The following is a 21,276-nucleotide window of genomic DNA, read 5'->3' as shown; positions in this document are numbered from 1 at the left end:
TGGGTCGTCATAGCAGCCAGGTACTGAAGAGATGAAGGTAGTGTTATTGTTAATAACAGTATACATAGTATACCAGGGTACTTAAAGTCTGATACCGTAGACAGTGGACAGAGTGAGTTTGCTGGGGCTCTTCGAATTAAAAATGTGTATATCGTGTAAATAAATTATTGTTTGCCACAACATTTATTTGTGGTGTATGTGAGGAGGGAGGGGCTCTTCTCTCCGACATGTACAGCCGGTGGAGAGCAGTTTGGATAACTGTTTGTTCAGCAAGGACTATATACAGTTAAAATCAGCGAATCAGCTTCGAACTCTTTTGCAGTTTACAGTTCCTGAGAAGGACATACTACATTCATACTGTACATCACACACCAACACCATTAAAGCAGATATTTCAGTCAGTCTGAACTTTGACCTGTATTTCTACACAGTAACAGGAGGGAACTATATGCAACACTCTTTTTGGGTGGGGCCACTGTGCATAATTCTCCTGGGAAACACTGATAAATATTTCGCAATGCAATGTATGTATGGTGCCCTGTTACTTATTGATTTGGTTTCGTTGTATTTCATGTGTTTCAGCTCCCAGTTGCTACTGAAGCCAAGAAACGCCGGGCACCTAAAGGTACCGTCTGACAGCTGACACTCACAACTCGTCATACACAGATAATTCCTTTGACACTCATTATTTTGTCATTCATTTCTGACAATTTGTCTGTAACCGGTACAGGATAGTGAGTGTGGTACTAATCGTCCTGCAGAGGTCACCCTCACCCTTCTCTCTACCGTCCCTAAAAGGCAGAAGCTGTGTTCCAGATATTTCTCTGTGTGGACGATGTTTGCTGATCATTGAGGATATATTGTCATCATAACTAATGTCCCATTAACCGCTGTTGCTCATGTGTTAAGCTTTTTTGTTTTTGTTTTGTTTCACAGTGTTTTCTAATTATCATCAGCACTGCTAAGAATGCAAATCCTACGAGAGCAATTAGGTGTCTGCTATGTTATCGTATTGTATGCCGTTTTATTGCCATGCATTTGATATAGCATGCAAGCCTTACTGTGGTGTACTGAGTATAATTTAAAGAGTCAAATGAAATCAAAACCAGATGACTGAGTAATGAAGTAATAAATACGGAGACTAAAGAATGGATTTTAATTCAAAGCAATAAAAGCCAAAGTCAGGTCAAAAACAGTAACATTTGTAACTATGCTTATGACTCTAATATGCCAATATTGGAAAAGAAAACAACCATCAGGAGTATAATATTTGGAATAACTATACAATAGAATGCAATATAAAAATAAGTAAATATAAAAATGTAATATAAAGCTGTAAGAACGTACACAGGCTTACAGAGTACAAAGAACAATAACTGGAACTTGCTGAGCTAAAAATTTGAATGGCAGTCAGATGCAAGAACGTACCTTCTTCTCTACAAGGAACTGTGACTACATCATGTCTTACACATACGGTATTAACAAATATAATTAGTGATTTAAGTGCTCTAAGAAGAAAGTGTTAAGTATAAAATAATTGAGTTATGAAGTCTAGAATCCCAACTATCATTGGATTATGAAATGTGGTCAGCCATAGTCAACAGTGAACCATATTGTTTCTCAAAAGTCTAAAAATAATCAAATAAAAAGACACAAATCTCAGTTTAATTGTCTCCATAAGCTATTGAACTCATATTCCTTCTGTAATTACCATCATGAAATGTAATTAGGGTTATCTAATGCACACAAAATTAATTATTTTAATGTGCAATAAGTTCATTATGTTGCTTTATTTGTGCAATGCAGTTACTACATTCTTAGCTGGTAACAACCAAGAGGCAATAATAAGAGTATGCGTAAGAACGACCTAAAATTTGTTTCTTTTAAACCAGCTTAAAAGATTGCCAATGGTATACGGTGATATTACGTGTTTCAAGTACAACATGTTTCCATTTTATAGAATCAAGTGTCAATTACTTGATATTAATAAAGCAATCTGCCTTATTTAGTCTTTTTCAGGATATTGACACTCATTTCTGTCAGCTTTGTAAGTAGAGCAGACAAGACCAAGGGTTTTTGAAGTTTTTGTGGTAAAACTTCCAAAATAATTTTCATCGTATTTTGCATTACATTCTCCCCATGTGTCTTTTGATCTCAGCATGCCTCTCCTCTGCTCTTATCCCCTTTTAACAGATGGTTGAATCACATGGAAGGCAAAGCTGTCTTAGCATTAGCCAGATCAAATATAACAATGAGAAAATTCCTCAATTTTTGGGATGAAGTTTTTCACAGACCTATATTTAGGAGACCTCTCGCTGCGCTCTTCTTCCTCGCTCCTTTCTATCCTTGTTTCATACAGTCGTTGCAGGAATATGTGTCAGACGTGTATCCCATCTCTCCTCACCAAATGTGCCCTGCTTTGTATGTGGAGACTAGAGCACCGCAGGGCCACAGCTGAAACCCAGAGACAAGAATATTATTGCTGTCTCAGCAGGAAGAAAGCGGATTAGGGTGCTACAAATAGGGCGATTCTGAATCTTGACGGGGCAAACGTGTGAAGCCCATGCAGTTTCGCACTCAGCGATGGAGAGGATTTCTCTGAAGTCGCTGGAAGAGGATCCAGTTCTAGCAGCAGATCAACAGAACACTGCTTGAAGCGCTGACAGATAAAAACAGAAGGGAGCTTTAGTGTAATTCACACTGTATTTCTTTACACAGGCAGTTCATTAATGATATCCCCCAAAGTCAGTGGTAGACTCAAAGCCTGGCACTTCATTTTACATTGCCATGAATCCTATTTTTAGTCTCAGAAGGTAGTAGGTGCAAGATAACAGGATTACCAGAATCAAACTCGCTCGAATTGGAATTACGTTTGCTTCCTTGTGAAATGAAATGTTGTACTCCACTGGGAAGAAGACTTGGAGCATTGTGGGGGAGTTCTTGAGGTTACCTAACCCTTTCTAAAGCTGGCTTTGTATTGTGCTGCTCATACCTTCAGCCTCCCTCTTTCAGTCTGTCTCTATACCCTCTCTGTTCTGTCACAAGCACCTGGCTTGCGAGAGACATTGTTGCCCTGGCAACGGGGAGAATATCTCAACCTGCCGAGACATTAAAAGAGTGACAGAAAAAAAAAAAGTGTTTGTAACAAAAAACTTGCTTACAAGGTGACATTTACAGCGTGGCGGATGAATTGATTATAGTTTAGCCCAGGGTTTTTGGTTGAAGCGTTAACATCTATGTTAACTGTCAGATCAAAGACTTGCTAGTGACTGCAGTGGGAGGGTGCTTTCAGGATCATTTATTCAGATGGCAAATAAAAAAAAAAAATGCTGTATGAATTAAAAATAGTCCAAACAGACTTAACTCTTGCCATCAGTTTGTGAGTAAAAACTTGCTAACAAGGTAAGATTTACAGTGTGCTTGGTGAATTAACTTAAATTTAGCGTGCGGATTTAGGTAGAAGTGTTACATCTGTGTTAACTGTCAGATCAGAGACTTACTAATGACGGCAAGAGGAGGGCACGTTCAGGATTAATTATTCAGCTATCAACTAAATAAGACATCATCTGAACAGTAAAGGGTAATCAGCTTAAAAGTATCCCAGACTTTTTACATTATAGTCTTCTCATCTTATTATATTCTTCCTCCCAGCTCCAGATCTTCTCATCGTGGAGAGGAGAAACTGGCTAATCCACCAGCACTACATCCACAAAGACTATGATACCTGCAAGGTAAAGTACCGTCATTATACCACTCTCCCTGTGGTTTAGTCTTTCATTGACCTGTGTTGAGTGTTGGTCTGATTGACCTTTTAAACATAATGAAGATAATCAAGGCCTGGCATGTACAGCCTTCTGTCTAACATCACTTTATTACGGCCTAATAAACTGCATTGACCTGTATATTGAAACCAGCAGGTATTTAATACAATCTCTGAATAGATGCCTGTGCTTATAAGATATATTACTGGAATATTCCTTCTAACTTTAGATCAGAGGGTGTTGTGATTAATAAATACACTCAGCCAGTCACATCACTGGTCTCATCGCTCTGAAACATCTGAGCCAATCGCAGTGACGCATGACGACAACAGCTCAACAAATAAAGCATTGGCCTTATTCAGGCAGATAGTGTGAGGTTTTTTAACAGACAGTTAGTGCAATGATGATAGAAACAAATAATACAGAATAGTTTAATGAAGCAGTTTATATGTTTGCATCTATCCGACATTATTTCAATTTGAATTCTACTGTTTCTATTGTTTATTTCACATTGCACATGGTTACATCATATCTTAAGATGTGGCACAGTAGTGTTTGCTTCATAGCACTGGACTTAAGAATCATACATGAAGCACAGAATTTTTTTTAAAAGTTGGAAAGGAGGCTGTGACACACATGATTAATAATCCTCGGTAATCCAGTGTCTCTCGCATAAACGAGCAGAGTGCCGAGTTACAGCGGCCCCGCCTGATGTGTGTAGAGGTGTATGCCGTGCGTGATGGCACTGCGCTCTGGCACTGCACTTCTCTAATTGCAGGCTGCTGATTTATCAACATATCTGTCCTGCTGCCTTTAGATGGCTGCAGAGATTTAATGAACTGGAGGAGAACTATTTCATACAGTATAAAACAGCTGTAGATAACAGATACTGTTAGATTCACTCATATTCATTTATACATAAAGACTGATTTACCAGTCTTCTTGCTACGTTAAACATTTTTTGATACAGATTCAAAAGCATCTACTGCCGAGAGAATTGTTAATTAAAATAGATTATTCACATTTTAAGCATTATTCTGTTAGTTCTGCACATTTACTCCAAGTATTCAGTTTTCTCTTGTTGACAAAATCCTCAGATTGATGTTGCACCATAAAGAGATGTGGTTCTGAGAGGAGCAAAGTCTAAGCCTAAATTGTCCACCTACATAGCAATACTTCCTCTGCACTGCCTCATTTGAATGAACCTGCCATCTATTTGTGCCTCTTCTCCCAACTGTGCACCCTGAGCTCTGTGCTGGGCACCAGAACACCACACAGCCAGGCAAAGCAAATTTCAAGGTTAGGAAAATACCAAACCGTGACAGCGCTGCTGCTACTGGTCGTTGCACCGCCACAAAAGAGTCTTGGGTTGGGACTGCATGTAGTTTGGAGAGTGAATTACATTGGAGTTAACAAGGCCTGAAATGTTAGTAGTAGTTTTTTCGTGTATAAAATAACACACACATCAGTTGAAGAAATTGTCTCCCGTTCTGTGTCCATGTAGGCGATCATCAAAGAACAACTGCAGGAGACTAATGGAATGTGTGAATATGCCATATATGTTCAAGGTGAGCCGTAGTTTTATAGTAACCCTTCCCTTTCACACATGTAACATGTATGATTTTAATTAGTAGCTCCACCAAATTCAAAGCTCTGTGGTAGTCCACACCCAAGCTCCCCAATACATCATTTAGTTCCCCAAAATCTGCTCTCTAGACCTCATGCTGTGCCTTTGATTTTTAAAGTGTCTTTTTACTTCCTCATGTAGATGAAGATCCTCTTTTTTTTGTGCTTTAATTTCTTGCCACAGCACTAATCTTACGTCTTGAGGGCAAGATCCAACAGTCCCTGGAGCTCTTTCAGAGCTGTGCCATCCTTAATCCCAGCAGCACTGACAATCTCAAGCAAGTCGCCAGATCACTGTAAGTCCGCTGCCCTGAAGCCTGTGGTCCATCAACCCTTCTCCATTAACTAACAAGACAGACATAAGAGAGCAATATATAGTGATAACAGCCAAACTGCAGGCCAGTCATGACAAGATGTTTGTTTTTTATACTGTTGGGAAAAATTAATCCACCCCCAGTGACTATTTTCACTGTTGCAGGCTTGTAAGAATATCTATTCAGCATGCAGTAATTAAGATTGGTTAATTTCTAAAATGGATTATTGTTGTTTATTCTTACCGTAGATTTCTCCTGGGAAAGCACAAGGCAGCTATTGAATTCTATCATGAAGCTGCAAGGCTCAACGAGAAAGACTGGGTGAGAAGAAGAAAAACGCTCTCATACTGAGTCTTAAACTTAGTAAAGGAAAGTATTTAGTGGGCCTGGCGTCTTTCACTCTGAATACACAGCGTGAAGTTCTCCCAAGAAATTCTCTCCACATTTAGGATGGAAAATGCCCAGACAAATTATTTTACTCTCTTACGCATCATTTTCTTTCAAAAAGAACTTCGTGGTTGAACTTTCAAAGTGATCCAGGGCTTTTTTTTTTACTCTGAAACCTATGAAAAATGTATAAAACCAACCGGGTAGGACCATTAATCACTAACACTTGTATGTTTTGGATATTTAAATCATCCCCTCTAATACTACTGTCAGTAAAACTGTAGAATCTGTATTCCACATAGCTATTCTAATAAGTCTAATAATAACTTTTGTATTTGGAAATCAAATTTAGCTCATCCTTTATCCAACCCTGTTCAATTAAGCATGCACCAACGCCCCATGTATAATTTGCCATTTCTTCACCTCAGGAGATCAGTCATAATCTGGGGTTGTGCTATTTCTTCATCAAAGACTTCAAAAATGTGAGTATTGTGATTTTGCCAACACTATACAGAACAAATTGCACTCATTCTCCTGGTGATTTGATCATTCTGATATTCTGTCTCTGTCAGGCTGAAGAACATCTAAACATAGCTCTCCAGATAAATAAACACGACAAGACCTTCCTGATGCTTGGGAAGGTTCATTTGCTGGCTGGAGACACTGACAAGGCCATCGAAGTGTATAAGAGGGCAGTGGAGTAAGTAAAGTGGAACTGATTTAAAATAACCAATGATTTTAGGTATTTGGTACTATGGACTGCCACTATGGTTCTGTATACATTTTTTTCATCAAACTCAAATAATATAAATAAAATAAACCAAAATCTGTTAATTATTACACAGTCTCTGCATGACAGTTTCCTTCATGATGACATTCTTTCAAAACACTAAAAGAGATTGCCCTAAAACATGCTGTTTAAGAGGAGGTTGGAAACTTCCAATGGGTTCCCTCTTGATTTATCTGATGATTTTCAGTCTTTGGAGCTCATTTCAATAAGTGGTGTTCCTTCAATCTCACACAAAGCTCCAGCTTTGCCACATTTTAACCCGGGGCCATTTTCAGTTCAGTATAAATTCTCTTCATTTCCACTTCTATTCACGTGTTGAATATTTAAACATTAGACTGTGTCGTAAATAAGGAAATGACATCAGTGTCTGTAATAGAGCTCATTATGGCTACCTCCTGTTGGGGTTAAATGAATTAATCAAGTGCCCCAAAACTGGTGTTGCTTTTAATGAGACATACCACTGTGAATCTTATTTTAATGCCGATCTGCCTCTTTTCTACCATTTTTTTTTAGCCACTCTCCCCCCACAGGTTATAATTAATACTCCACAATTATGCTGAATCAAACCCTGATTGAATAATCAGCAGATTCCCTGAATATCAACTATGTTTGCTTAAGAATAAGTGCAGGCATTAAATGTAATTACAGGCATAGATAATGTGACATTTTTCATTCGATTTGTCTCTACTCAGATTCTTTCCAGAGAATACTGAACTCCTGACTACTCTTGGCCTGCTGTTTTTACAGGTAGGTAGATTTTTTAATAACCTTTTCAGTTCAATTCTGTGTGCACAAGCGACGAGCACTACGAGATTGTGTGAGTGACATTTACTGTAGGTGTCAGAAACATCTAAAAAAGGAGTAGATTATAATAATTTTCTGTGTTCATGTTTTTGCCAGCTTGGAAAATACCAAAAAGCTTTTGAACACCTTGGAAATGCCCTCACTTTTGACCCCAACAATTATAAGGTATGTGGGTATTTAACACACATTATGTTTTGGTATAAACTTAGTTTGCTACTAAGCTACCTGAGGACGGTGTGTTGGACTTCTGTTAAATCAGTTCAATCAAAATATCAGGTGGCACAGTTTGTCTTTAATCATGTGCACTTTCAAAGGGTACATCTTCCTTTAATATCTCCCTAATTATTGTTTTTATTCCCAGGCCATTCTTGCTGCAGGCAGTATGATGCAGACCCATGGTGACTTTGATGTGGCCATGAACAAGTACCGAGTGGCAGCATGCAGTGTGCCTGAGAGCCCCCCTCTCTGGAACAACATCGGCATGTGCTTCTTTGGAAAAAAGAAATATGTAGCTGTGAGTAATACTGTTTATTGATTCACTTCCATCAGTTTAGGACTAGTATATGATTTTCAGTCTCTTCTGTTCCCTAAAATTGGACATTTTTGAGAGTAAATACCAAAAGTGGTGAAATGTAACTTACATTTACTGTTACATTTTACAGTTTAGAATTACTTGTACTTTACTGGATTATTTTCAGTTTGTGCTTTACTTTTCGGATTAAGTTTTACATAAAAAAAAACAAAAAACACATAATAAGCCTACAAAATACAGTGCTTTGTTGTTTCCAAACTTTTTTGTGACTTCTTATGAATAAAGACTGTCTAGTTGGGGGTCCTTCTCACATGTCCATGTTTACAGTTCCACCAACGACACATTTCCCCTCTAAACTTCTCAGATGGTTTCATTTAAATAACCTTTTGAAGTGAATAATCCAATATTTCAGATAAAATGCAAAGATTGAAGAAAAGTCAAAATAATGAATACAGATTTGTGTCACAGAAGATTGTGCTTTCTTCTTTCCTTCCCATTAATCATCTAGACCCCTCAGATTTATCTTGTAACACTTTTGGAGGCTGGACTCCTACACTGGAAACCACTGTACTACCTAACTGTCTATAAAGTAAATATTTTATTTAAAGGCCCAGGTCCACCTGAATACTGTAAAACAATTAGCTGGAATGTAATGTATTTTTATCAATTTGGGAGCCAGAAAGTTGAGAGCATATTAATAAATAAATACATTGCTACTTGATGTGGTCCATATGTCAGTAAATGATTAAAAATCCACCATTGTTCAGAATCTGTTGTTTCTTAGGTTCTTAATGGGATTATATGTTATTAATATACTCACATAATAGTCCTGTCAGCTCCTGACTTCTCCCAACTTCATTTGTCCCACAGGCCATCAGCTGTCTGAAGCGGGCCCACTACTTGTCTCCTTTTGACTGGAAAGTGTTGTACAACCTGGGTCTGGTACACTTGACCATGCAGCAGTATGCCTCTGCCTTCCATTTCCTCAGCGCAGCCATCAATCTGAACCCACGTATGGGGGAACTCTACATGTTGCTGGCAGGTACTGAGTAAGAGAAATTATTCATTATTGGATCACATCTTTACATAATGGAAACAATTACTGTTGTGTATTCATTTAGTACTTAATAAAGGGTACAAACTATATCTAAAAGTACATACTAAATACTAAAACTGAACATGCTGAATGGGAATGCAATTATTAGATTCATAACAGTGCCTTGTTGAACAGTCATCTGATTCTGCTTTCGACAGTATATTTCAGTTCAAGTTTAAACCTCTCATACTTATTCTTCACAGTGGCTCTGACCAACCTCGAGGATGTAGAGAATGCCACCAGAGCGTATGAACAAGCTGTGACAATGGACGAGTGAGTCAGTCTTACACCTTTTACCTTAAATGTAGAATGTCTGAAACGGAGTCGTTTAATCGTTTTCCCTTTCTTCTTGGTGATCAATCCCCTACAGATCCAACCCTCTGGTAAACCTGAACTTTGCCATCTTCCTCTATAATCATGGTGAAAAGAAGGGAGCTCTGGATCAGTATCAGGAGATGGAGAGGAAAGTCAACCTACTTCGAGACAGTAGTAGCAACCTTGAATTTGATTCTGAGGTACTTAAGATCCTGTTGATGTCTCAAAGTCAATTGTTGAAGCCATTACTTATATTTTTAAGTGTTTGCCTACTTGTCACTAACAGCTAATGGACATGGCTCAGAAGATGGGAGCTGCCCTGCAGGTGACAGAGAGTCTGGTGTGGACTAAACCAGGCAAGGACTCCAAATCAAAACTAAACTCTGCATCAGCCACCAAAACCCCTGGTGCTCCCCTTGGTACTAACCAAGCTCTGGGCCAAGCCATGTCTTCTGCTGCGAGCTACAACAAGAACATCCAGCTGCCAGCAGGTACAAACTGCCAGCATGTGTTGTAGAAGGTGTCACTTAATATTCTGACACTTGGTGTAGCTTCTGGTTTGCCACAACTTTTAGTGGTAAAGCTTGAAATAGGGTCCAGCTCACAGTCAGGTTCTGATGAAACTGGGCCAGGCTGAATAATACCTGTTTCCTTTTTTTCAAAATGAGGTGAGCTCAAATTATTTTTCATCAGAAAAGTCCAGCATTATACTCTCTGTGTCGGTGATGACAAATTTCACAGTCTCCACCCCTTGCCATTAAACCAAAGCCCAATTTTTCACTTTAAATGGAAACTTTAAAATACCTCTTCCCTGTGTGTTCACAGCCTCTTGCCCAAACTACTGTAGCAGATTGAATATATGGGCTAAGGCAAAATGGAATATGTGAAAAAGAAGCTAACCTCTAAGCAGTATATATTCTTGGCAACAAAAGAAAGTCTGTAGTGTGGAGAAATGACACACAGGTAAGCTAATAAATTCACTCTGAAATAATTGTTGCAGCTTACAGCTCTCAAATGTAAGTGGACAGAAGTGCTTTTCTGCACAAGAGCCTGTGGCTGTGTTTTCTACAGCTTTTGTTTAGCTGTTAACAAATAATAATATTAATAAGCGCTTTTCATGATACTCAAAGCCTCTTCACTTAAAATGAGCATAGGAACAACGCACTACAAAATATAGAACACAACAATTAATGAGCAGTTCTGAAAAGATGGGTTCAGTTGATTACTGATTTGAACGTGGACAGATGTGTACAGTCTCGGATGTGTTGGGGAGAGAGTTCCAGAGGGAGGGGGCAGCTATGGAGGTTGGCATCAGAGGAGGCGGAGGCTGAAGAAAGGAGTGTGGTGGTGGAGCAGGTCAGTGAGGTAGAAGAGGGCCTGGTTATGGAGGGCTTTGTGAGTGAGGAGGAGGATTTTGAATTGGACCTGTTGTGTGACAGGGAGACAGTGGAGGTGACAGATATTTTACATAATGACACAGCTCAATCTATCTGCGTCCTAACACTCGACAACCAGCATGTAACAACCAACTTGTTGTGAATATACAAATATATAGCTAGTAAATATACATAACAGCTAGTTAATGTTAAGTAGTATACCATCAAGCTACTGCTAGAGAAACTGTTTAAAGTGCCAGTATATGTATTGCTATTCTGTAACAGGCAGTCTGTAAATACATTTTGCTGCAGGTCAGGATTCATCTATGACAGGCAGGGACCTTCTGTATCTTGGTAGGTATTAAAATTCAGACACTGTATATGGAAAAAAACTCACCCCTGAAACTCGGTTTGGGTTTGTAAAGAAATCTCACAAACTGTCATACAGTGCAGTGTGGTTTTGAAAATTAAAGGTATGAAGAAAGTTATTTGTCCAAATGAAAGCATCGTAAATCTTTAGAAAGGTGAGTTCAGTGTTTTTTACTGATATGTTTTACTCCCCTACATCTCATTTGTGTGTGCAAACAAGAACTGTTTTTGTCATGGGGGGACATTTTGTTATTAAAGTTATAAATGTACCATTAAAGCATCAAACTGGTTCTCATTAATGCTCCACCAACCTTTTAATGTGATGAAACTGCACCATTTAAACACGCTAAATTTAAATTGCCCATCTGTGGGATGTCACAGCTGAAAAATTGAATTATATACAGTGTCTAACTTTGTGTAATGGTACAGTCATATTAGGCTTCACTTCAACAAAACTTGCCTCAAAAAATGAGATGGTGTCATGGTTTCAATGCCCGTAATAAATAAATATTCCAGCGTTAGAGTTGCTGATGTTGCTGAAACAAAGTATTGGTACATGTTAGAATAATGAATTCTCTGTTTCCAAACAGTGCATCAGTGTTTCTATTGGGCTGAACGGTACCAGCGATACTGATTAAGGTTCTGTTCCATTTAGTATAGTTTTTCCATGACCAGTAGCTTATGGTGGCTAATGTTAGCAAAGTACATATTGTTGTGTACTTAATTTGTTGACTAATGACTCTTCTCTACTTGTTGCAACTGTTACACCAGCATTTACCATTATCCTTTTTCACAGCAGCCATTTTGACATTAAATAGTAGGGTAAACGCAGGTTTTACGAATTATAGTAATCAAGGCCCTGTTCCATTTAGTGTAGCAGAGTTTTTGCAGTGAGCCAACATGCACAAGAGCAGCACCTGACTCTTTTTGATCAGAATGGAATAAAACCTTAATTAGTATCATTGGTAACACTCTTTACCCTACTATTTTATGTCAGAATGGCTGCCGTGAAAAAGGTCTATTGGCATCTTGTAATGGTAACTGACCTGCGGGTTCACTAAAAGCAGCTTGAGATTGCATTAAAGAAGGAAATGCATGGTTGAATTTGTCTGTTCTGTTGGCTTTAGTTGAAGTGAATGGGAGCGAAGTGTGACTGTATCTCAATTCAGAGTCTGATTCAGGTTTTATAGTCCTGGGTTTGATGTCGACATGTCAGTGGAAGGCGTGGGGACAGTAATGCCACAAATCAATCACATTTAAAGTTCCTCAATTATGCTACAGATATAATGTTACCAACAAACTGTTTCATTTGTTTAAATCTTGGGATCTTAAACACATTTTCTGTGCACTTTTAGATGAAAAAAATGGCATCAGCTGTTTGCTTGTGTTATTTTCAGGAGTTTCCAAAGGCCCCTCCATGCCCCTTGAGCCAGAACCTGATGTGGAAAATGCCCCCAGCCCGCCTACTGATCCTCCCGGCTCCCCAGAACCTCCTGAGTCATCCAAATCCAGAACCTCTAAGAGGAAAACTAAGGTGGAGGCTTGAATTAGCTTGGTGGCTACAATTTTTGTCACAAGATCACTCTCATGTTACGGAGGCAAATTAAGGTTCTTGAATAGCAACCAAGCTATTAGTGGTTTTATAGCTCATTGTAGTTAGACATGAAGCCTTGAGTTATAGGCTTCTGGTTTATGTACATGGCACACAGACATTTCATGTCCTATACAATAATTTACTTTAAACTGGAAAGGGCAACAACAATGTTTTGTCTTTTTTCATAGCATTTATTTCAGGAATATTGAATGTCAGTACAACATTTATCACTTTTTAAACCAAAATTCTGAGATAATCAAGTGTTTCTTGGTAAATCAGTGTAGATGTGGCAGGTTTGCTGCAAATGTCCAAACCAATTCCAATGGATGTCGCAGTTTAAGACTCTCTAGTCGACAAAATGGTAATATGGGCATTTGTGCAGTTGCAGGTGTTAATATTTGAATGAGCTTAGCAATAAGGTTAAATGATGAATTTTCCTTGTATTGACATTTCTAGGGAAGGTGTCGGTCCTCCACTGTTGGATTTCCCTGCAGCTAAATAAATGTGAAGGAAATGCTGCGACAATCACTAACATAAAGAGTACAGAAAGGGATGTTTTTGAATAGATACAGGATGTTGCTTGTTTGTATGATAGGACTCTTTTTGAGGGGTTGAGTGTAAATAGTGGTACATGCTTTTTTATGTGGATAAATGTTATGTTTATAGAGAGTAATGTATTTAATATTAAATAAGAGACTTTAAACAAAATAGCTATCCCGCTTCTTTTATAGAGTCCATTTGTGTGTTGTTGAAGTCATTCTGTTCAGCATACAAAACACTGAAAGGGGACAGTATAGCTTTCAAAGTCCATCCATTATCTAACACACAATACTACTCGGTACTCATCAAGCCAAATAGTTTTCCATTGAACATCCACTAATGGTTGTCGGGAAAACAACTCATGAGCAAAGAATAAACTCTTGTGGTTTAAAATGGGACCTTATAAATTATCTGTACCGAAGGTCACATACAACCTGAATTATTTATGTGTATGAATTACAATATGGATGGGGCAATTTGTACATATTAACCAAAAATATTTATGAAATATGTCCCCTGACAAAGTGTAGCTACACAGGAATATGTTTATTTCTGTGTATTTAATATTTGGGGGCATTCAAATATTAAACCACTGGTGTTTGGTTTAGTTGTTTTGAGACTAGTGAACTTAAAAAAAAAAAGAAAGAGAAAGAAAAATGTGCTCGGAGACGTCACAATTCATCATTTCAGAAAGTAAAGAATCATACCCGAGCACTGTCAGTCAATAAGATCACCTCCCTGCTCGCTTTTGATGATTCAAAAATCTACCGTGAACTGGATTGATATCATTGATCAACTGTAAGCTGGGGGGGTCTTCAGGGGGGAGTATTTCAGAGTATTTCTGAACATATTTTAAACGATGATTACATCTCAAGTTGGTTAAGTGAATCTAGCAGAGAGCTAGTGGATATGAACCAGTATATAAGGAGTTAATAAAGGACTGACACACAGGTGAGTGGGGAGGGTGAACAGGTGAGGTGAATCTATAATCAGAGGACTGGCTGGAGGGAGCAGCTGGGTCTGAAATGACAGCAGAGTTAGAACATGAAGGAACAAATGACGAAACTGAATGAATGAATAAACTAAATGTAAATTAAAATACATATATAAGTTCAGTTTTTTTATTAAAACATTGATTTGTATGAGCAGTTCTGTGCATACCCCTGGTGTACATACACCGTGTTTAATCCTTTTACATGTGTGTCTGTTTTTGCTATGCAGCAAAAATAGATATCCAATGTGGCACAGTAAAGATGGAAGTGAACTATTCTAAAATAAATTTACTGGCAGCATTTATCACCCAAATAGACCCTTTTCAATAGCATGTTTGTCTTGTCAAAGCAGGAAAAGCACAGGTGTAACTAATAACATTAACAATACATGTCCCAGTAAGCCATGTCAGTGAGTGCACAATACCAGAGCCCTGGAAGTGGATCACCTAAATGGAATCCAGCCACCATAAATTTTATTAATTCCACCTTTTTTCCTGCTTTGACAAGTCAAAATATCTGACGTGAAAAGGGTCTATTAAACCCGAGAATATCAGACTTCTACCAAGGTGTTATTATTTATGGAGTCAAGTTAAGATCAGTGGAATATAACATAACATATACATTTAAAAGGTTCATAGTTGACTTTTACAGAATTCTTTATGTTTAGATTCTACTGTTTTATATAATCTTTTAATCCTTGATGGAGACAAAAAAACTATCTGGAAAATATCTACTTGGAGACAGATGCTGATAAGATCTCACTGCTACATGCTGTCTTTGTTTGAATCCAATCAGAGCATTGTTTGACCCTGAAGATGCACACTGCAGTTGTCATCGATCACTCAATGCATTCAAACTTTCTTGACTTTTTATGCTTTTATGACTGAGAACAGCATCTACATGTGCTGCTATTATCGCAGAGAGACTGTAGATTTTTCATTATGGGTCCTTGTTAAACTGTGCATGCCTGAATTGCCTGTGGTTGTAACTTTTACAGGCCAGCTGATGGCCTGTAAATTACTGCTCCTGCTGCAGTTATTTTTCAGTGCAGCTGTGGAAGATTGGTTTTCCATTTCTCATCTTTCTACAATTCAAATCGCCTGTGGAAGCGTCTCAGTACCTCGTGGAAGTTTCATTTAAAGTTCTCTGGCTCCAGGGAATGGTAAGTTGTGCTATTTTTTCCATTGTTCTTTATTCAGATTTTGTATACTTTTGAGGATGTAACTTATTTATTTATTTTACACTTTCAGTTGCTCCCCGTAGAGGTCGCAACAGTGGATCAACTTTATTATATTAATAGGCCCAAATAAATATAGAATCTTTATAATGGTAAGTTGTGCTATCTTTTGATTGTTGGGTTTTTAATTCAGATACTGTTGAGGATATTTATAGGCCTCAATAAATACAATATCTTTATTCGTAATGGTAAGTTGTGGTTGTGAAATAGGAATGTTGATTTTGTTTTCCTATCCAAGGTTTCTTTTATAATGCCTGTGTTTTTTAACTGTTAGCTGCAGCTGTTGTTAGTCTCAATTGTTGAATGACTTGTTTGCCAAGATGCTCACAGCTGGCAGGATGTACTTTTGTTTGTTTCACTGCGGAACAGAGCTGACGGAGGCCTTACTTTGACAAAGAAGAAGATATGTTTTATTTCCTTTGTCCAGCTAGTATTTCTTATTTGAAGTGCAGTGAAATTGATTCTGACTGTCTGGATTTAAAATAAGCTGGGCTGTTAACCTTCACCCCCTTTTTCCTTCGTTGCAGTTCTAACATAAGATTTTACATCACATAAAACTACTGTAATTCTGTCAGCAGCTCTTCATGCAGTCTCTGCCCCTTGTCTGGCTCTTTTAAATAGTTCCCCAGATAATCACAAGGTCTTGAGTATCCAGCTCAGTAGTAGTCCTCCACACACTTCTCATCCTCCTGTATTTCCCTTTTCTCTTCAGTTACCTCACATCATTTGTGTCCAGTTTCTTCTGAACTCAGCACAGCCTGAGACACAAGCTCCAAGTTCCATATTACACACTGCTTGTATATACTAATCTTTATAGTATACTGTCTACTTCAGTTGTTATATACTGCCACAACACATAAAGTTATTACGTTATTTTTCTAAGATGTTATTGGAGCCATTTAACCAACATCCAAAATTTGATTTTATCCAGCAGCTTCATTTCCTTTTGTGCATTGCATTGTGGGAGAATAGTGTCTATCAACACTTAAAGGTCAAGAACTTTTTAGTACCCTATGAATACTGTCTTTTCATCCATGTTAGCGGCATGGCATAAGGGTTAGAAAAGATTGTTGTTGTCGGTCAGTCCAGCACTTTGGTCCAGGCTGAAATCTCAGCAAACTAATTCTGTACACATACTGACTCTGGCGATCCTCTGACTTCTCATCTTGGGCCACCATGAGGTTCATATTTATCTTTTTTAAGTGAAATGTCTCAACAGTTGTTGGATGGATTGCAATGACATTTGTAAATGTGTTCCCCTCAGGATGAATTGAAATAGCTTTGAATTCTCACCTGATCTGCAAAACTAATGACATTCCCATCAGCCCCAGCTGCACTTTGTGTTTATTGCTAACTAGTTATAATGTGTTGTGGTAAAACTGTGTTTAACGTCAGCATGTTAGCATACTGATGGGTTTTTTTTATGTTAGCATTTAATTTAAAGCACCGCTGTGCAGCCTCACAGAGCTGCTAGCATGGCTGTAGTAGTTTTGTTTACATTTGTTGTCACTATACAATACCAAAGTTGCTTAGATTGATACTGGAATGCAGAGTCAGATAATGAGCCAAGAGGTTGGACGATGCTGGGAAAAAATAAGAGGAGGTCGCAGTGCCAGGTGAACAAAGTGACCGCAGTGTGATGGAAAATGTGAGGATATTTTTGGCATGGTCACATGATTTCTTCTACTCCATCAACGTAAGCATCTCTGATATCTTTGAGGTCACACTTTAAGCAAATCTACCCACCTGTTAGACTCAAGATGAGTCTAAAGACAAGATGATTTATCAATTTCTCAATAGGAGTACTCAGCCTTAAATTGTATATACTGAATTCATGTTTTGAAAGCTGATATGATGTGTAGAAATTACCTGGACCCTCATTTATAAAAATTGGACATTCTAATGAATCTTTAATGGTATCCTAAGATCATTTTTTATTTATACATGAGTTTGATTTATGAAATGATCTGAATGAAGCTGAGTCTGCTCATTTAGAAAACATGTTTTGCACCTGTCTAATATAAACCACTTTGGGAACTGCAATAAATCTTCCATCTCAACCCTTACGGATCAATTTACAAACTTCTGTCTAGTACCATTGGCATCTTAAAGTAGTGTTGTACAAACTGAGGATTCTATCGTGAGCCCATACATTTTATTTAAAGATTAAACTTGTTTTGAAGAGTAATACTAGTGCCATTAAAATTTTAGGCCACTTTTTATCAAAATATTTATGCAGCCTGCACGCAGCTCACCATGGGGGTTCACATGTGGTTCTCGAGCCTGAAGAAACCTCAGCACAGCAAGCCAGTAATGTGCTCTGTAAGATGTAAACCTGGTTCAGAATTGTTGCACATCAGTCTATTTTTTCCTGCACGCGTAGTAAGATCAAATATAACACTGAGGCTTATTTTCCACAAGCTGAATGGCATTATTTATTTATTCAAGAATGAGGATAGTTTGTACGACAAATTGTTGACTGGCATTTTGTTTTAATATAGGGTCAATGGCTTACATTTTCACAGTATCTACTGGAATCTGGGCTCGTTTCTCACCTCCACACAGCTGGTCAATCATGACAGGAAGAGGGTGTGAAATGTTTTTTGTCAGAAATTGTGGGACGCAGGTCACCTATTTCGATATGACGGGTGTGGACAGAGGGGGTTTTCTACGTGAGTTATGTGAGCTGATAAAGCATAGTAGTAACTATAGTCTTTTGATATTTTGTATTGTTCTTATTACAAACAGATTCAATGAAAAGGTCACCACCAAGTGTTGCCATTGTTATGTAACTAATAACACATCAGTGAGCCTCACTGGGTGGCTTTTTATTACCAACACCATGGGCCCTGTCAAATCCTGCTGTTGCAAATACTCACTAGCTCATCAAATGTGTTGTAATCCATTGGTGAAACAAATGCACTATTTACTCCTTGCTTGCTAAAAGCTACAGTGCCCTGCTGTTTTAGGACATTATTTAACCTTTTAAAAAAATGAAACTAAACAAAACAATCTTCTCTCACGCAACTCAGTTACACATAACCTTTTGAGTATTTTAATGTCTTCCAGCTCATTGTTTTGGTTTTGTGGCCGGCAACTTTTGGTTCACTCTTACCACTACCACTGCTCTCATCAACCTCTGATAAACCCACTGCCAAACACCAAACAGCAGACAGACAACATTAGCTACCAACTACTGAACATAATGGAGCATTGAGCAGCTAAATGACTGTGTGCTTATGTTGCTCCATGTCTGCTGGATGTGTAAACAGGCAATAGTTTGCTAACACATTAGCTTTACACTTTATAAGACCCAAATACACCAAATATGTGTGACCATTTCCAGCTTGTTGTGGATTTCTGTTCCCAAGTGGCAAAAGAAACGAATGCAGCTTTCAATATCTTCTATACCGAAAATGGTAGCCATAGTGGACCACAGACATATATACACTTCAGTTGATATGGCAGCATATTTCGAGGAGAACTTCCTTGAGAGCTATCATCTGTATTCTATCTACTTTTCTGCCTGCTGGCTGTGTCAAGGTCCAGAAAAGAAACTTTTCAGTATCTCTGAGGCTGTTTTATAAATTCATGGCCACTCGCTTTAACCATCAGTCCTGTTTCATAGTAACTAGGGTTTGTGCCTGGGTGGAGACTTCAAAGCAGCAGGGGACATAAATCAGTTTTATCAAACAGACATATAAAGGGTTGTAATCAAAACCTATTAGCAGGACAATGCAGATCAAGACTTTATTTGTTACACCCCACCTCAGCTCTGCAAATTCATGATCAATACATGATTAAACTCTATCTAACTAAATCAAGCGCGTTTGGATTTTGGATTCTTGAAAAGCACTTTTTCATTGGTGTCCAAATGTAGTTGGTTGTTATTCCTTCCAATAAGACATGTTTATGGTGTGGGCTGAATTGCTTGGCCTCCTCTGGATGTATGCATCATGTCTGTGATCAGGGACAACAAAACGCCGTAAGAAAAGAATTTCCCAGTGGAGTGCTTCTTCTTCTCTCAGTGGTGCTGGTGGCGGTTAGGCAGGCTGTAAAGAACCGGGAAGATTCTGAGCCAACAAGTGAAATAAGACCTCAGTGCTGAGACTTTAGACACAATATATTGTTTACAGTCATGCTGTATAGCAGATGTTGCATAATATTTCTATCTCAGTGAAATACTGTGTTGTTGGTGTTGTATTTTAACTTGTGGGAGCCTGAAGATCTGACCTGATTTTATTGTTATAACAGCTTCAAAGGAAAGGGTCAGCCCAAACGGTAGATAGGTCTGATACTGCATGCCATTCAGTTAAAAGCAATGCAAACATAGTAAAGGATTCACATCAACAGTATCTAACTGTATTACAGTATTTCAGTTTTCTGGGTTGTATTCCTCATAAGCAAATCCCCTTGCAGAACTGTTTTGTTTGTAAAACATCTACATGCCTGTTTTTAGGAAGTTAGCAGTTTAAGAAAAGATTTAGATTTAGAGTTGGATAAGAAGATTGATACCACACTCGTGTATACGGTTAATATGAAAGTACAGCTAGCAGCCTGTTTATTGGACTGGACTGGAAACAGGGGGAAACTGAGACTGTATTAATAGTAGACCGAGCCCCCGAGTCTGAAAAGTGAAGCCAATGCATAAATTACTTAAACCTGCATTTTTTCTAATGGCCAGCAGGAGGCGACTCAACAGGTTGCAAAAGAAAGTCTGATTGAATCGATCCTAGTTCTCACTTTATTTATTAGCTCAGTAAACAGTTTCTTTATGTGTTTATGGTCTCAATAACTACTTTCTTGTCTTCTTCTATACAGCAAGATGTTCATTTAGTAAATTATCCCATTTAGAGTAAAATATCTGATAAAAGCTTTAGGCCGTGGCTACCTTGTGATTGACAAGTTGCTACCACGGTGTGTTCTTGGGTTCTCTGTCAGATCCAATCAGGACAGAGGTATATAAATGTGTATCCTCTCCAGCTCCAAACCTCTCATCAATCAAATGAGATCAAATATGGTCACATAATGCCAGCCTTCAAAACGGTAGTCCCAACACCAATGGGTGACGTCATGGTAGATTTACACTTTCTCTGTCCACAGCTAACAAAATCTATCAGCATCTCTAAAGCTCACAAATTAACTTGTTTCTTAAATTTGTACATAATCTGTAGTGATTTTATGAGGGGTTATGTGCCAGGTTATTTCTAAGCTAGGAACTGTGTACATGCTGGAGTCCAGTTGTCAATGTGAGGTTGCCAAGCAACCATCACAAACTCAACAGCACTTAAGAAAGAAAAGTGTCACTCGTAAAAGCAGTTTTTCTGCAATAATCGAATACACCCTTAGAGGTACAGGTTGGCAGTTTGTGTTTCCTTAGGACAGAGCCAGGCTAGCTGTTTCCCCCTGTTTCATGTGTTTATGCTAAGCTAAGCTAACAGGCTGCCAGCTGTAGCCTTATATTTACTATACAGATATGAGAGTGGTCTTAACATTCTCATCTAGCTCTTGGCAAAAAAAGTAAAGAAGTGTATTTCCCAAAA

At 38.3% G+C, this 21,276-nt stretch overlaps 1 protein-coding gene across 1 annotated transcript; it reads left to right on the top strand.

Annotated features, from left to right (window-relative positions):
• Positions 1 to 582: 582 nt before the first annotated feature.
• On the top strand, positions 583 to 13,662 carry bbs4 (Bardet-Biedl syndrome 4; the record flags this gene model as incomplete). The annotated part of the gene is given in 15 exon segments (XM_035652507.1): positions 583 to 625; positions 3,652 to 3,731; positions 5,266 to 5,329; positions 5,572 to 5,683; positions 5,950 to 6,022; positions 6,517 to 6,570; positions 6,661 to 6,788; positions 7,571 to 7,625; positions 7,779 to 7,847; positions 8,044 to 8,196; positions 9,085 to 9,256; positions 9,514 to 9,583; positions 9,681 to 9,825; positions 9,912 to 10,116; positions 12,768 to 13,662. Coding segments are annotated over 15 exon segments (1,572 nt in total), but the record flags the coding sequence as incomplete, so codon positions are not given.
• Positions 13,663 to 21,276: the final 7,614 nt, after the last annotated feature.

This window comes from Morone saxatilis, unplaced genomic scaffold, assembly GCF_004916995.1.
Source record: "Morone saxatilis isolate NCDOM2014 unplaced genomic scaffold, NCSU_SB_2.0 Contig11, whole genome shotgun sequence".
Lineage (NCBI taxonomy): Eukaryota > Metazoa > Chordata > Actinopteri > Moronidae > Morone > Morone saxatilis.
Note: the sequence above shows the minus strand (reverse complement) of the source record. Positions and strands in the feature narration are given on the sequence as shown.